The following is an 18046-nucleotide window of genomic DNA, read 5'->3' on the forward strand; positions in this document are numbered from 1 at the left end:
ATACTTTAAAATGAAGAAGGCGACATAATAGAAGTATCCCTCATCCTGTCATTCCCTACATCAAACAATCAAGCTGAATACGAGGCTTTCCTAGCAGGTCTTCGCCTGGCCGAGGACCTTGGTGCAAGGGAAGTTAAAATCTTCGCCGACTCACAACTCTTAACCTCCCAGATCAACAAGGACTACCAGGAGAAAAACGACACTCTCGTCGAGTACCTGACACTGGTCAAAGAGAAGATGAAAAGGTTCGATCGTGCGAAAGTCAAACACATCCCGCGCGAACACAACGCCCGCTTCAACGTCTTGTCCAAACTTGCGAGCACGAGGAAGAAAGGTGGAAACAAGTTAGTGATCCAAGAAACCCTTCCTCGGTCGAGCATCGAGAAGCCAACCATTCTGCTCGACGTGAACGCCATATGGGACAGCAATTATTGGATGACTCCGGTTTACGACTTCCTCACGAAAGGGAAAATTCCTTCCGATCAGAAGGATGCCACCACTGTCAAATAACGAGCGTGTCCGTACGTCATCGTTGAGAACAAGCTCTACCGACGAGGTTTCTCAATCCCGCTGCTCAAGTGCATCGACGCCTCTCAAGCCGCTGGCGTACTACAAGAACTCCATGAGGACATCAACGCTCAACATCTAGGAGGACGCTCCCTAGCACGAAAAGCCCTCCAAGCAGGGTATTATTGGAAGACGATACAACAAGACGCCAAAGAGCACGTCCGAAAATGTGACAAATGTCCACGCCATGCTGACATGCACCTCGCGTCTCCCATCGAACTCAAGTCGCTTTCCTCTTCGTGGCCCTTTGATGGGTGAGGAATGGATATCCTCGGACCATTTCCCATAGAAATGTATCCGAATAAGTACCTGATCGTAGCATTGGACTATTTTACAAAGTGGATTGAGGCCGAAGCAATCGCCAAAATCACAGCACACAATATACTCTATTTCTATAAACAAAACATGCTCGCACGATTTGGAGTACCATAGGCACTAGTGACCGACAATGGCACCCAACTCACTGACAGAAAATTCTAAGACTTTGTCACCAAACAGCATTTCACCTCCGTCAAGCATCCCCAAACCAACAGGCAAGCCGAAGCCGCAAATAGGGTAATCCTTCGAGGACTCAAATGCCGCCTAGGGGAAGCCAAAAAGAGATGGGCCGAAGAGCTACACAGTGTGCTATAGGACTACAGAACGACATCCCATTCCACCACTGGAGAAACTCCCTTTAGGTTGACCTATGGAACTGAGGCGGTGATCCTAGCCGAGATCATGGAACCTTCGAGACGAACAAAGTCTCCCCATGAGGAATAGATGAACGACGAAGCCATGAGAGAAGAACTCGAACTTGTCGAAGAGATCCGTTCGGGAGTCGCCCTGTGCGAAACAAGTTTGAAACAACAGATCACTCTTCCCATGCTGCCAAAGTAATAAAACGTGATTTTCCAGTCGGCTCCCTAGTATTACGTAGAAATATGAAAGATTCACGCGAGGGAAAACTCGCCCCAAATTGGGAAGACCCCTACCGTTTCCAAAACAAGAAAGGCAACGAAGCATATTACCTTAAAAACCTACTTGGGGTACAACTTGCTCGACCCTGGAATGTAGAAAAACTTACACAATATTATAGTTGATTCTACAGCCGCTCAACTAGCCAGACCGTTCGACGACAACGATGCTCGCCTGGAAAGGAAGCGTGTCACAATACACACGCGAACTTCCCAATCACAACGAAGTTCGAACGCTCGTTCACGCACGTGAATAACATTTCGGCCCGATAGGAATACCTATACCTAGCTCCACCGTCGTAGTACCTGTCCGGCAGAACGCCCATCTCACGATGTGAAACATTCACGCCACGAGCTCCATGTCTCGATCGCGACCTCCAACTCGTTATCCGCCTAGATCCGCTCTCAACTCCCTGACTCATTCTCTGCACAGTCAAATGACAACTAACGGTCGAGCAAAATGGCCGGCGGAATCCAAATATTACATATTATACGGGCATGCAGGCCCCCAAAAATGTTATCGGACATAGCCCCTTGTTTAAACAGAAAACAAAAACAACCTCGAGACACAGGCCAAACAAAACTTGGCTCGCATGCCAGTTAACAGAATCAAACTCCAACATCTCCCTCATGCTCATCCTCCGTGTCAAAACCCTCGGGAACAACAATCTCGCCACCCCTCACCTTGTAGTAGGGACTGGTCCCCTTAGTGAAGAGATCAACCTCAGGATTGACGACCTTGAACTGCTCCACCGTTGCCTTGAACCAAACCTCCAGGGTGTCCATACAATCCTTCTCGAGCCCCCTGACTTTGGAAATCAACTAAGCACGAGTAGAAAAAGCTTTCCCATCCTCGGTTTTGCCCTCATCGGGACACACAATGGATTCCATCTTTTTAACCAGCTCGTTCATCCGGTCACATTCTTTGGTCATGTCCTCCAGCTCTTTCTCCTTCTTGTTAAAGTCCTCGACCAACCCAACCTGGATCTCATGCTTGAATTTATAAGTCTCAAAATTGAGGTCCAGTTTGTCGTACGTAGCCCTGAGATCCAGATGATTGGTCCTCAGCCGATCAAATTCCTCTTTCGGAACAGTCTTTGCAGTATTCAGAGCAAGAGCAAGCGCCAGGATCCTCATGGTGCCCTTAGTATCTTTTACAAGATATGATCGACCCCCCTGGCGACCTTGTCACGAGCCAAAATATGTTATGCCTCCTCTTTGTGCAACAGAAGCTTATTCTTCCCATAAGAGACACCCATATGCAGGGTACAAAGAGGCAAAAGAAATTCCTCTACAGGACTGTCCTGTTTATTTGAGGACTGAACAACCGGGGAATCCTTATCGACCTGTTCAACCTTTTGCCTTTTCAGTGGAGTTCCCCTGTCACCCGAGCAGCCTCCGATCGGCGTTGGTGAACTGCTTGGTGTACTCCCCTGGGCGTCAGCACGAATTTGGAAGACGCGCTCCCTCTTGGGAACCACCTTCGCCCCCTTTGCAGCTCGCATCCTGATCACCCGCTCGTGCAGATCGGCCATCATCCCTGCAAAATAAAACGAGGATAATTCAATGGAAAGGAACGCAAGCGAACACACTTCGAACTTGGTATACCTAATAAAAGCATAGCCTCCCCATCTGTGCGGCACTCGAGGAGAGCCTTTGTATTTATGTAACGGGGAGCAAAGACGGGATTCCTCTGATCATCGTAAATCTGCTTCCCGTCAAGTGTCGTGCACCTTGCCGGTCTAAAGCCGCCAACATACCGAACGAGTAGTTGGTAGGCAGCTCTGTCACGATCATTCATATCTTCATCCTTAAAGATGCAAGCTTCTATTCCCCTCTCTAAGTGCTCGTACTGCCACTCCAAGGAGACCTTGCAGGCTAACCCGCTCCTCACCTCCCCTTCCTCCTTGTACTCCACGGTATCGAACAAAGTCATATCCGCGGCCTGGGTAAGAGGTTTTATCAGGAAATATCTATCCTTGAAATGCTTCATGGAATCCTGATAAATGTCGAACAGCTTCTTCGGCTGCTTAAAGGAGACCCAACCATATTTCCCATCAGCTTCCCTCTTTCTCTATAAATGGAAGACCCTAAAGAATAAGCCTATAGTCGGAAAATCAACATAATCACAAAAAAAGAGAAGATGATTATTTTAGGGTTTATACCTTATGTATGTAGATATATACAAATACAATTTCCGATATAAAATTTGTGAAATTATAAACATCAGTCTTGAGTAGATGAATGGAGTGGAGAAAGAATAATGGAAGCGTAAAACTGAAAACAAAGAGATTGAGAGGAACGTGGAAGAAGATAGAGAAAGAGAGAGAAATGTGGAGAAAGTTGTTATTAGAATGATTTAATTAAATTTATTTATTTTTAATTATATGTTTATGTGTCAAAAGGATCAGTTTTAATTGGATGACAGTGTAAAATGGTTTTACATTCTAATTAATCTCTTATAATTAAATCAATAATTTCAAATTTACACATATCTAAATATATTTTATATAATATCAAATAAATTTATTTATGCGAGAGGACATGTATCTTACTAGTTTTTTCTCAAAATTGAAGAGAAAAGAGAAAATAAAACCTTTTTGTTATGTGTTTCCTTTATAATAATAGAGATAACTTTTTTAAACATAACAAAGAAAAAAAACATATTTATTTTGGACAAGAAATAGACTTTATTTCATTTTATTTAAACAACGTTTAATTTTCAATTTAAATAATTAATTATTATTTTTAATTGAAAGTTTCAACTTCTTTTTTTCAAATCTCTTATTTAATTAATTTAAAAATATATTATAATAAACAAATTATATAATAAATAATTTTTTGACAAAAAAACGTGATGAGAATGATTTTTTTTAAATAAACAATTTCTTAAATCATTATTATTCTCTCTTCACTATTTCTCTTCCTTCTCTCTTATATCAAACATTACATCAAATTGATCTCCTCTATTTCTCTCCTCTTTCTCTCTTCTATATTTCTCCTCACATCCAATCAGATCCATAAAAAACCTCTTATTTATAATCATTCGTACCATCATTGATTTAATAAAAAAGGATACGGACAAATAACATGAAACCTCAAAATCCTTTGGATACTAAGGATATGTTTGGTTCTGAGTAGACGGAGGGGAGAAGAGGGGAGAGAATATATCTAATTAAATGTGTTTGATTCAAATTTAAGGAGGAGAGGGGAGCAAAACACAAAATCCCTCCAAATTGCACTTTTTGCGTCCCCCAAATCGGGAGGATTTGAAGGAGATGAGAGAATGTGATTTTTCATATTAAAAAAATAATTACATTTACTAAAAATATTTTTAGTTTTATTTTAATATTTCAAAATTATTCAATTTTAATGTTATTGTTTCTCTTTTGAATATTTTTTTCTAGGGCTAAATATGTTTTTAGTTCCTATAAATATGCGACCCTGCATTTTTAGTCCCTATAAAAATTTTCTTCAATGAATGGTCCTTCTAAAATTTTTATGCACGCAATTTCAGTCCCTGCTATTTTCTAAAATTTTAAAAACTGTTTAATTACCCTTTAATTTTTAAATTTTTGAATAATTTTTTTTATATATGTTTAGAATATTGTAAAATATTTATTTACCAAGCTTTAGAATTTTATAAAACGAGAAGAATTAAATATGAATTTTTCAAATTTCAAAAAATAATGATAAAAGTAATGAAAATCTCAACTTAGATATTAGATATTGAGTTTTTTTTTTTTTCAGGAACTTTTTAAAACATTATGAACATGTCTGCAAAATAATCATTCTAAAATACACATTGGGTTGATAGTAGGGACTAAAACTATAATAATTTTCTAAGGACCATTCATTGAAGGAAAATTTTATAGGGACTAAAAATGTAGGGTCGAATATTTATAGGAATTAAAAACGTATTTAACCATTTTTTCTATTGCTTCCATCAATTTATTCTAATTACTCTGAACCTTGAAATTATTTATGTATTTTTATACTTTATGTAAATTATAATCATGGTATTTTTTATCTTTTCATAAAAAAAATTATTTGTTTTTTAATTATATTATAGGGTTAAATAAGTTTTTAGTCTCTATAAATATTGCAGTTTTCATTTTTAGTCCCTCCCTTCTTTTAAACAACGGTTTTTACAAAAAAAAACCGTTGCCAAAACCAGCTAAAACCGTTGCCAAAATCCAGGAGGGACTAAAAATGAAACTGTAATATTTATAAGACCAAAAACTTATTTAACCCTATATTATATTTACTTTTATATAAAATTTTAAACCATTCATTTTATTTTTTTTAGCATAAACTATTTTACGTATTTATTTAGTTAAATGGTTCATCACGATTTAAAAATTATTATTAACACATAGTTTAGTTTGTTTTAGAGACTTTCGATCTGAATCAAATCTATTCAATTTTTTAACCTTATATGCTAAGTTATAACTTTTTTAATCAATCAACATTAAAAAATTTATGTTTAATTATTTTATGCATATTTTATTATCAAAAAAGTATTTCTCAATTTTTATACTTTGAATATCATATAACTTATATAAGATCATAAAGATATCATGAAGAATTACCATGCACCCCCCAAATTATACATGTCGCTTCCCATTTTTTTATTTTATTTTTATCCCTGAAGAGATTCAAAGAATTTTTGGACGAAATTTCCAGTACCAAATTTTCGGTATATCAGAAATTTCAAATTTTCAGGCAGTACCAGAAATTTCATTATAACTGAAATTTCCAGTATGTTTTAATATTAGGTTTTTTCAACGGTTGAGATTTTGCCGACACTTTTGGAGGGTCCTTATTGCACTGACACATATGTGTGGTCTTGAATGCATCACCATTTGTAAAAATAAGGGTCTTAGGGTTATTGGATACCATATCTCAACAAAATGCCTCTTCCTCAGTATTTGATTGATGTAGCAGTGTATATTTATGGCTGCAACTCTGCTGTTGAAACCAAGATTCCAGATGGTCCCGAATCATTTGTCACCTTGAAATTTCAAAATTTCCTGGAATTATAATAGGAACCGGAAATTTCAAAATTTTCGGTAATTATATTGGTAAATAATAATACCGAAAATTGTGAAATTTCCGGTACGAAATACTAGAAATTTCCGGTACGAAATACTAGCAAATACCAAAAATTTTTAAATTTTCGGTACATTATACCAAAAATTTCACAAAATATACCGTAAATCTTATTTTCACTAAATTTCTAGTACGCCTTCAAAATTTCCGGTATCGTCAAAAAATTTAAAAAATTCGATTCTCCCCGTAAGTTAGTGAAAATGTGGTCAAGAAAGTTGGTTGAACAATTTAGTCTTTTCATAAGCTTGGGGGTGGCATGTATAATTTGGGGGTTGGCATGTTAATTTCTCATATATCATAAGGATAAAGATAAAAATATTGGGTGGTGGCATCTTATTTCCTAAGATATCATAAGGATAAAGTTAGAAATGTAAATTATTAATAAAATCACTCATTTTCCCTTGTGAACCAAACATATTTTTAATTTAAATTTCTCCCCTCCTCTCATCTCTTTTGAACCAAATATATATATATATATATATATATATATATATATATATATATATATATATATATATATATATATATATATATAGAGGAGGGATCAAATTACACCCGAAGAGTTACACCACAAGTTACACTCGTTCAATAACTACATTTCGAATTAATATTTTTTAAATTCAACCGTTGGATTGAAACATAATATCATATAGATCATACCTATAAAGTTTGAGCTTAATCTATAATGATTTACTATACGATCAAGATATCCAAAGATTAACGTTAAAATGAGCTTTCATATAACGTTAATTTTGATGTAATTCAATGACATAGTAAATCATTATAGATTAAGCTCAAACTTTATAGGTATGATCTATATGATATTATGTTTCAATCCAACGGTTGAATTTAAAAAATATTAATTCAAAATGTAGTTATTGAATGAGTGTAACTCGTGGTGTAACTCTTCGGGTGTAATTTGATCCCTCCTCATATATATATATATATATATATATATATATATATATAATTTACAAAAATCTCTCTCCTCCCCCTTCCCTTTCTCTCTATTAAAATTCTTCATCTTCTCTTTCTCTTCCACTCATTTGAACCAAAAAGACCCTATGTAATCCCAAACCTGTTGTAATAGGTTCAACCCCATCCATTTAAATATGACCACAATGCAGTACTATCTTTGGAAATTAACTTAACTTCACTTAGAGTTGTTAAGATAAATGCACTACATTGATGAATACTAACAAACTCTGTTACTGGAATTGTACTCTAATGTGATGGACCCCAACCTCTTCTAGTGATGTCCCCTGGAAGAACTACTTTGATTCACTTAAGATAAGATAGAGAGTCATTATTGCCACTGTCTCTGGTGACACTGATTAGTAATCCAATTATTAATCCAACATCACCGTGCCGCGCATTATCACCAATGTCCTTTACTACTGCCCAATCCAAATATTAATCGACTCATTTTGTGTCTATAAAATCAAAGTATGTTATATACCACCATATCTTAAACACCAATGGAAGATCAGCCTAAGAAGTTTCTTCACATTGCTGTTTTCCCATGGCTTGCTTTTGGTCATATAATTCCATTCTTTCATCTTTCCAAACTCATTGCTCAAAAGGGTCACAAAATTTCATTCATTTCCACACCTAGAAACATCAAACGCCTCCCTCAACTTCCTCCTGGTTTACAACCTTTCATCAAATTTGTAGAACTCCCACTTCCACATATAGATCAACTACCTGAGAATGCAGAAGCCACTATGGACATTCCAACACATACTGTTCCATATCTCAAGAAAGCATTTGATGGTCTTCAACAACCTTTGACTCTATTTTTGGAAACATCCACTCCTGATTGTATCATATATGACTTTGCACCTTATTGGTTACCACCAATAACATCAAAGCTTGGCGTCTTAAGCATCTATTTCTCAACTTTTACTGCACTGGTTATGTCTTATGGAGTGGCACTCTTACTTCGAGGGGACAATATTCAATCTGGTAGCCATTTTGAACAAAATGAATCTGGTGTTCCCGACATGTTTAGAATGAAAGAAACTCTTTTTGGTGCTGAATTTATTGCTATAAGAAGTTGCATGGAGATTGAGGGTGAATCTTTAAAATCACTTGAAAATGTATGCAAGAAAAAAGTGATTCCAATTGGATTATTGCCACCTTCACTAGAATTCAGTGAAGAGAAAAAGGATGAAAATTGGGATATAATCCTAAATTGGTTGGATAAACAAGAAAAGCAGTCAGTGGTTTATGTTGCATTTGGAAGTGAAGTGATATTAAGTGATGAAGAATTTAGTGAAATAGCTAAAGGGTTGGAATTATCTAGTTTTCCCTTTCTTTGGATTTTGAAGGACCAAGACAAACATGACCGGTTTGTTGAGAATGACTCAAATAAGAATGGATTGATTTGGAGTAATTGGGCACCGCAGTTGAGAATCTTAGCACATGAGTCAATTGGAGGATTCTTGACACATTGTGGTTGGAGTTCAGTGATTGAGAGTCTTCAAGTTGGGTGTCCACTCATTATGTTACCTTTTCAAGATGAACAAGGTGTAAATGCTAGAGTTATGGATGATAAGATGGTGGGAGTAAAGGTAGAGAGAAATGAAGGAAAATTCAATAGGGATTCAGTGGCTAAGGCATTGAGATCAGTGATGATAAAGGAAGAAGGAACGAGATATAGAAGTAAAGCTGAAGAAATGGGCAAGATAATTGGTGACAAGGAGCTTCACCAAAAATATATAGATGAATTTGTTGATTATGTTGAGCTCAATGTCCTTGCCTCTAAGCATTAGCACTTAAGGTTCCTTTGCTCTTTCTGTCTTAAACGTTACCTAGGACAGAATCATAGGCACAAATGTTTGTTTGTTTTATTTTGTTTCATTGTTGTAACTTGTAATGTCATCATGGATGGTGCTGGTAGGCACAAAGGTTTGTTTTATTTTGTTTCATTTCTGTAATGTCATTCTGGATGATGCTGGTTTTCTAATTGATGCATTCAAATAGAAATAGATGTTTGTTACGTTGTTCCATGCTGCCTTTTCAATATGCAATTTAAGCTTTATCATTCAGTGCTTTCCACAGATTTAAATCCTTAGAATTTAAGGAAACTAGTCTAGAAACTCAATAGGAGTATCTCTATTATCTTTTTTTTTGTTGCATTAAGCTCTTGTAATGTAAGTTGCATTATATTTAGAAAAATTACTGCATTACACTCAAGGAACAATCCTAACTCCTAATTATGGAAAATTTATTCACATTATCTATAATTGACTTGTGGCGATCGGAAAACACGTTTAGTAATCCATTGTAAGGGTCTAAATAGCACTGCCCTTTTCTTGCGCCAAAACCAAATCGCAGCATTATATTGCTCATTGCGAACCTTTCGCGTGGCTGCCTTCCAATCAAATTTCTCCATCTCATCACGGGCCGCTTTTCCTATGGTTTCTCTCAACTCTTTATCGAACAAAAGAGGCTTCAATTTATTCAAGCAATCTTCAAGATCCCCTGGATTGTAGAGATAGCCGGTTTTACCTTCTTGATCTGCAGGGATTATATCGGGAATGCCTCCGGCACGTGCGGCCACCACAGGTATCCCTGAAGACATGGCTTCTAAAACAACGAATCCAAGTGTTTCGGACTCTGAAGGCATGACGAATACATCTCCACTAGCGTATGCTTGAGAGAGTTCTTCGCCTCCTAACATTCCTGTGAATACCACAGGCATTTCTTCAAACAATTTTTCTAGCTCCACCCTGGTAGTTGAGAACTCATGGATATCGATTAGTTAAAAGCAATGAAAGCAATTTGAGACGTGTTGTATTATAGTAAGTCACCTGTATGGTCCATCTCCAACGAAAGCAATTCGAGCTTCGGGAAGCTTATCCATGACCCTACAAAACCATGTGTTTCGGGAGTCAAAGGCAGGGTAACGATATCAAGTTCCTATGATCGATAAGCAAGTAACAAACTCAAGTTAAGGTAATTGAAAGATAAAGTTCTATACCCTTTTAGAAAATCTAAACTCTTTTCTACTCCAAGCCGTCCAACATGAACTATCAAGGGTTTCTCAGGTTCACCGTTGCTGTAAAAATAAGATGAAAACCAATCATCACCAAAACTTGTAAATAACAGGAAAAAATTACTATAGGTTCAAACCTTAGCCTTAATCGCATTTCATGCGAACGGTATCGAGGATGGAAACTTTCAGAATCAACACCTTTGTTCCAAAGACGAATCTTGTTAGCTGGACATCAACAAGAGAAATAGATCAGTCCCTAAATTTTTCTGCATCTACAAAATGCATGTTGAGAATTGCTTATATTTAGACGATGTCACGAACTAAGCATAATAAAATTAAAAAGACTGGATAAGGGGATCTTATGTTCACCTGCTGTTACTCTTGCCGCTTGAAGATCCCTCGCAATGGCAACAGATGGTACCAGAGTTAGGTCAGCGGCTCGGTGAAGAAATTCTACATGAAACATCAAAATTTATGTCATGCTCATAAATACGTAGTCCAAATATGAAAAAGTAGTTAAGTTTACATACTTATGACCCACCACATAGGTATCACAAGCCAACTAAAGGTATATCTTGGAATGTACCTGGAGACAATATAAGGTTATCCATAAGATTGGAACAACAACCTGTTTAAAAGTAAAATGTTGCGAAAAATGCAAACAGAGAACACACGATACTTGTGTTTAAATAAGACATAAGCAGCACATGATTTAATATAGACCAGATCAGACATCATATTGTCATATTAGAATAATCGTAACCGTAAGAGCTATGCAATCTAAAACGGTGAATACATTTAGAAAAATTGAAATCGGACTGAAACTTACACTGGTACATGGGTATGATAAGACATGACAATTGGAACACACAAAAGTTTAGCAATGATAAGAGCACCAAAAACCTGAAAATAAGGTAGTATCAGACATGCAATATAACATTATCCTTATTGACACCAAAGTTTAATAAATAAGGAGATATAAGAATTGCAGACTAACCATTATGCCTGGTGATGATGCATGTATTATGTCAGGCTTAAACCGAGCTACCTCTGAAATTATTCTTGGACTAAGTGCCAAAGAGAGGGGGACGTTCTGGTACCAAGGGAGCGGAAAGCTGAATTTCCGATTTCAGTTTGGGAAATGATAAGTATTAGTGTAAAATATAGTACTGATTGTTGTTCGAAAATACGTGAATAAGCAAACCAAATCTTCTGATAATGGTAAATCTTCTGATTATGGTAATTAAGACTATAATTTAGAATTACATATAAAGCAATGAGATGATAAAGAGATATGAGTTAAGAAACTTAAACAGAACCTCCAAGATCCTATTACTTTGGCTCCGTAAAATTCCCGAGGCACTCCTTTATGTGTTGTCACAACCATCACCTATATAACAAACAAATAAACACAAGTAGTTAGAATGCAATGTAAAAGAAAAAATATGATAAACAACTGGATACTTTGATACAAATCAAGTTGAAAAGTTACCTCATCTCCCATTTCACGAAGGCATTTGATAAAATTCTGAAACCGGTTTTTGTATCCTGAGACATATCTGCAAAATACACATGTCCAAGAACAGATATTCTGTTAAAAATGAAGATACGTATCTTTATTCTTGTACACCTTGCATGACACATCCTTCAAAGAATGACATATGATATGAGTAGTTCCAATTTCAGTTTGATCTCATTTGGATTGCAATGCATACAGAAACTAGAAAACTTGGTAGATTAACTACTCGATGGCAAAGGAAGATTAGAATCAAGGAAACACAAACACTATAATACTCCTAGGATCATAGTTGTACTTTACAGTTTACTACTTTTATTTATTGAATGAACTTCTATAACAATTTAGACTGTACTATAACAATAATTAGGTAAGCAACACAAGTGACACTTTCAAAGCAAAAATATAAACTACAACCTAAGTTGTTAATCTCTGATAGCAGCGCATTGCACCGGACCCTCAGAATGCTATAGCGGCATAGCGGATAGCGGGATGACCGCTATTGTGAGTTTTAAAAACCAAGGTAAATACTTAACATGAATACATAAATACTTAAAATAAGTTCCAACAACATACATAATGCCTTTATATTAGTCAAATAAAACGGAAAAATACCAATTTGCCTTGAAAAAAAATTCAAACTTACAATATTGCCTTCATCTTCACAATAGCGGTCTATAAACCGCTATACCGCTGCTATATCACCACCACGACTTCACAAATAGCTGCCGATATTTCTGCTATCGCGGATAGCGGTTAGCAGCCTAAAAGCGTGGTGCCGAGGTTTCGTACTGCTACGCTAGAGTCCTATAGCATGCTATCAACAACCTAGATTACAACAACAACAACAACAACAACAACAACCAAGCCTTATCTCACTAAGTGTGGTCGGCTACATGGATCAACTTTTGCCAAAATGTTCTATCCACGACCATGTTTCTATCCAAATCTTTAATCTCGAGATCTTTCTTAATAATTCATCTTTTAGTCTTTCTAGGTCTTCATCTACCTCTAGTTGTTTGACTTCCCTTCATCTAATATACTCTTCTTATCACAAAATCTACAATTTTTCTATCTACATGTTCAAACCACCTAAGTCTATTTTTCACCATCTTTTCTACAATAGATGCTACCACAACACTCTAATATTGTCATTGCTAATCTTATCATGTCTAGTCTTATCCAAATCCAACACAACATCATCATCTCTATGTTACAATCACTTTCTTTATTCTCGTGTGAATTCTTAACTATATAATATCTCATAATGACTACAACTATTTATGTTCACCTTCCAAATCAACTATGTGTTTTGATTATATATTCATGTGCATCATTGTCGCATCTTATCCTATAACTTTAAAATTTGTCATATGATATCTCTATGTGCATTGTGTTTGGTTCTGCTAGTCAAAAACTGATTTTGAAATGATTCTTGCTAAAACAACCAACACAATTGCACTGAGGTTTCAATTTCAACAACAAACACAAATAGCATGTTCAATAAAGCATTAGATAATAGAGTTCAAAATGAAGAACAAAGCAAAAACAAAAAAGGGGTCTTACGCAAACGGAGAAGGTTCAACAAAGAGAGCAATTCTCCGAGGCTTCAAATTCCTCTTATTTTCAGAGTCAGCCAAACTAGAAGAACCACCCTCTTCCTTATCCTCTTCGTCATGAGAATCAACTTCTGTTTTATCCATGTTTGTAGCTTCAAGCACCAACCTTTTTCTACCCTTTACAGTTTTTAGCCCTTGAAAATAGCGTAATTGAGTTTTTGTACAAGAAAGAGTAATGGATTTTGGTCGTAATGGTGAAAAACGTTGAAATGAAAGAGAGGTTATAGAAGGGTGTGAAGAACGTGATGAAGATGAAGGAAGAGAAGGGTTTATGGAGAGAGATGTAGTGTTCATGTTCAGAAGGAAGGAACAAGTTTGGGAATTTGGATAGAATCAATTCGGTTAGCGATAGAGAATCCAACGAAGTGGGAGAGGACAGTGCGAATGAATATGGGCGTTTATTGGGGCGGATTCTTTCGGAATATGCGTTTTTCTCGTTTTTTATTATGTGAATCATTTGCTGCCATTGAATGATAGAAGAAGGATAAATACTCCACTTATGAAAAAGAAGGAAAAAAAATTAATTATAAAATAATTTACAATTTTTTTTCTGGCTTTTCACCACCGGTATAGTCGGTGGGTTCTGGGGTCAATTTTGAATCGAACTGTTGTCTTTTCTTTCAAGTCTAACGTCAATCACCACTGGATCAACTAACAATTCGTAAACAATTTACAATTTTAATAAAATAGTTAATAATTCTTTTTTTACTTAATACATATCATTGATAAGAGAAAAGAATAGACTTAATACATGTCATTAATAAGAAACTGTTCGATACATGTTGGGATGTCAATAAAATAAGAAATTGTTTAATGCATGTTGGGAGATATCCAATGAAGTTGCCCGTCACTTATGGTAAGATGTTGAGATTGGGCTTGGGGCTATCTTGTATATAGGGAAGGAAATGGGCACGGTATGTAACACCTTTCTAAACCTACAACTAATTTATATATAATTTACGAAAATAAATCAAATAAAATTACCAACTCATGGGTATCACACTTCACATAAAACGTCATAAAAGATCATGCCTGATAACACGGGTTACATCAATGGTGATAATACTTATTTATACTTCAAATCAATTATTTAACAACCTCGCAATAGATTCATCGTCATAAATAAACTTCTACATAAAACAACACTCATGGTATTTTAGTTTCATCTAAAGTTGGAATTAAAAATCAGCTCAATGATCAACCGTCATAAAGTACGTCAACTTAAAAGAGAACATAACATTCGCAAAAAAAATTGTTCCCAACTCGATGTTACATATCAGAGTAAGACACCACTTATATAACGGAACTAAACAATATACTCCAAAGTTATCTTTGACGCTCCTAAAAGCTACTCCTGAGCATCTGTGTGTTACCCACGTAGAGGCAACATTCAAACAGAAACAGTGAGTAATCACAATTCATTATAAAAGATATAAAGAAAATATTAGTAGTTACAACCTACGTCATCAAAGTATAACACATATCATTCATCAACACATCGTACTCATTGATACATCATAATAGCACATAGAAATCTTACTCACTGATACATCATAATAGCACATAGACATCTTTTATCGTCAAAACATCATATAATCACATAGTTCACAATTATCGTCAGATCACAATTCATTAATAAAACTCATGCAATGTCACATAGGATGTTAATTCAATAACACTGATATGATGCATGTGGTACCAAAATTATGAACACCTGGCTCATCACCCTCCAAAGATTCCCACCATAGGATTGATTCCCTCATGAAATCGGAGCACATTACAAACGCACTCAATCCACACAATGGGATTGAGGCACATCATAAGTGGACCACCGTCCAAAAATGCTATGAATGCATGATGCACAACAATGTCATATAAATTTCGACCCCGGCTAGTCAATTGCATCATCATTCACATTAATCATCTTCCCATAGCATGTATACACATTAAACATGCACATCATTAACACATCATCACAATATCGTTTTTACATCACGACAAATAGAAACTTCATAGAAACATCATATTCATCATCTAAAATAGAACATCATAGTATAACAATCATATGATAAAATTCAAAATCTCAACATATAGGTAATGGAATGATACTCAGATTATTCACCTAATTATATCATGTCATAGTTCAGTGCGTTAGCTTTCTAGCGCTTCGAACAACATTCAATTTGGACTTACGGGTCAAAAGTTACGTTTATTCTGTCATCACCTGCTACAAGTTCGCTAATGCTCGCTACATCAAATGCATTACAGAAGCAAAATAGGTACTTTCGCTATTGGTTCGCTACACCGAACTCCTCTAGAAGAAAAACATGTACTTTCTCTACTAGTTAGCTTATCAAACTCCTCTAGACAACAAACAAGTACTTTCGCTACTAGTTTGCTTAGCGAACTCCCCTAGACAGCAAACCAGAAAAGTGCAATATTTTGCAATTGGAGGCCTTCCAAACCTCCGAATTCGATTCCGTAAACAACCCTAGTTTTAAAATCCGAATTACTACCATTATATAACATTTATAATAGCCTGCACCTATTTAGGTGTCCTAACATCATAGATACATCATAGGCATTTAATCATGGCATTTTAACATTAAAAAAACATCATCAATCAACAATTCATCATGCTTTTCATCAAATAATCACATAAGAAATACCCATTTCTATCTTAACCCCTATCAATTATAATAACCATAGATTACACCCCTTACCTCGAATTCCTATAAATGATCTCTTCCTTCACGCTCTACAAAAATTTCTCTTTGGTTCTTTGTGGCCTATCTATCCCTTCATGCCTTTTTCCAAAATTTCACGATCGCATAGAATGATCGTTATTCCCTTCCTTGGCTTATTCTTATTTTACCCCTTTGACCCTTTTTATCATTTTCCTCTTATGGCTTCACTCACCCACACACATTTACTCAAACGCCCTTATTCTCTTTTCCTTCTTAATATTTTATTTAATTATTATTATAACTACAAATAATATAACTAAAATCATTTAAATCTAAATAATTATAATTAGCACCTTAATCTGCCACTACCCCACAACATACCACAAATGCATTACATAAATTCACAATAAATCACAAATAATAATTAAATAATTAAATCTAGATTTTTGGGTGTTACAACTCTCCCCCACTTAAAGATTTATCGTCCCCAAGAGTTACTTGAGGAAAACAGAGCTGGGTACGACTCTCTCATTAGATCCTCATGCTCCCAAGTCAAGCTTCCACCAGCTGGTCCACCCCATAGTACCCTTCACCAAGATAATCTCTTTGCTCCGAAACTGCTTCACTTCCCGACCTTCTATCCGCACGGGTGATGCTTCAACTGGTAGGTTATCTCTTACATGTACATCATCCATTTGGTTCACATGCGAAGGATCTGAAACGTACCTCCTAAACTGAGCTACATGAAACACGTCATGAAGATTTGCAAGCGACAATGGTAAAGTAATCCGAAAGGCGACCTCACCTATATTCTCTGAAATCTGGTATGGACCAATAAAACATGGCGTAGCTTTCGCGACTTCAAAGCTCTACCAACACATGTTACCGGAGTAACTTTAAAAAACATATGATCTCTCACTTGGAACTCAAGCATTTTTCTCCTCTTATCATGATAAATTTTCTGGCCACTCTAAGAAACTTTAATCTTATCTTGAATCATCTTAATCTTTTCAGTTGTTTCTTGCAAGATCTCTGGTTCGAGCACTACACTCTCACCTGATTCATACCAATACTATAATTAAAACTATTATTATAGGTAAACTCAATCAATGGCAAGTGGCTATCCCAAGCACCTCCTTGTTCCAACACATAAGCCCTCAGCAAATCTTCCAAAGATTGGATGGTCCTCTCTATTTGATCGTCCGTTTGCGGATGATAAGCAGAACCCAATCTCAACTTAGTACCCAAAGCATTTTGCAAACTTTTCCAAAACCTCGACGTAAACCTCAGATCCCTATCCGACACAATACTCGATTGTATACCATGTAATCTTACAATCTCTTTGATATACATCTCATCTAACTTTTGCATGGAATGATTGATCTTCATCAGTAAGAAATGAGCTAATTTAGTCAATTTATCCACTATCACTCATATAGAATAATTGCCTTTAGTAGTCTTCAGCAAACCCGACATGAAATCCATGGAAATGATGTCCCATTTTCATTTCGAAATATTCAACGGTAGTCCTAAAGGCTTCTAGTGTTCAATCTTCGATTTCTGACAAGTCAAACAAGCATAAACAAATT

At 35.9% G+C, this 18046-nt stretch overlaps 2 protein-coding genes across 2 annotated transcripts; one reads left to right on the forward strand and one right to left on the reverse strand.

Moving 5' to 3' along the window:
• The first annotated feature begins 7912 nt into the window (after positions 1-7912).
• LOC131609362 (putative UDP-rhamnose:rhamnosyltransferase 1) lies at positions 7913-9685 on the forward strand. Its single transcript, XM_058881044.1, has one exon. The coding sequence runs from the start codon at positions 8114-8116 to the stop codon at positions 9407-9409; it is 1296 nt and encodes a 431-aa protein (XP_058737027.1). The 5' UTR covers positions 7913-8113; the 3' UTR covers positions 9410-9685.
• A 45-nt stretch (positions 9686-9730) lies between these two features.
• Positions 9731-14239, reverse strand: LOC131609361 (sulfoquinovosyl transferase SQD2-like). Its single transcript, XM_058881043.1, has 11 exons — positions 13718-14239; positions 12128-12194; positions 11955-12025; positions 11633-11750; positions 11465-11538; positions 11166-11221; positions 11005-11088; positions 10773-10860; positions 10621-10698; positions 10451-10507; positions 9731-10369 (listed from the first exon to the last, which is right to left on the reverse strand). The coding sequence occupies exons 1-11, from the start codon at positions 14062-14064 to the stop codon at positions 9874-9876; spliced, it is 1536 nt and encodes a 511-aa protein (XP_058737026.1). The 5' UTR covers positions 14065-14239; the 3' UTR covers positions 9731-9873.
• Between the last annotated feature and the right edge of the window lie 3807 nt (positions 14240-18046).

This window comes from Vicia villosa, linkage group LG6, assembly GCF_029867415.1.
Source record: "Vicia villosa cultivar HV-30 ecotype Madison, WI linkage group LG6, Vvil1.0, whole genome shotgun sequence".
NCBI lineage: Eukaryota > Viridiplantae > Streptophyta > Magnoliopsida > Fabales > Fabaceae > Vicia > Vicia villosa.

Coding starts and splice junctions, on each gene's coding strand:
- LOC131609361 (XM_058881043.1), bottom strand. CDS start 14,064: ATGAACACTACATCTCTCTCCATAAACCCTTCTCTTCCTTCATCTTCA. Junction 12,026..12,127: donor TTCGTGAAATGGGAGATGAG/GTAACTTTTCAA, acceptor TTTGTTATATAG/GTGATGGTTGTGACAACACA. Junction 10,508..10,620: donor AGTTTAGATTTTCTAAAAGG/GTATAGAACTTT, acceptor ATGGTTTTGTAG/GGTCATGGATAAGCTTCCCG.
- LOC131609362 (XM_058881044.1), top strand. CDS start 8,114: ATGGAAGATCAGCCTAAGAAGTTTCTTCACATTGCTGTTTTCCCATGG.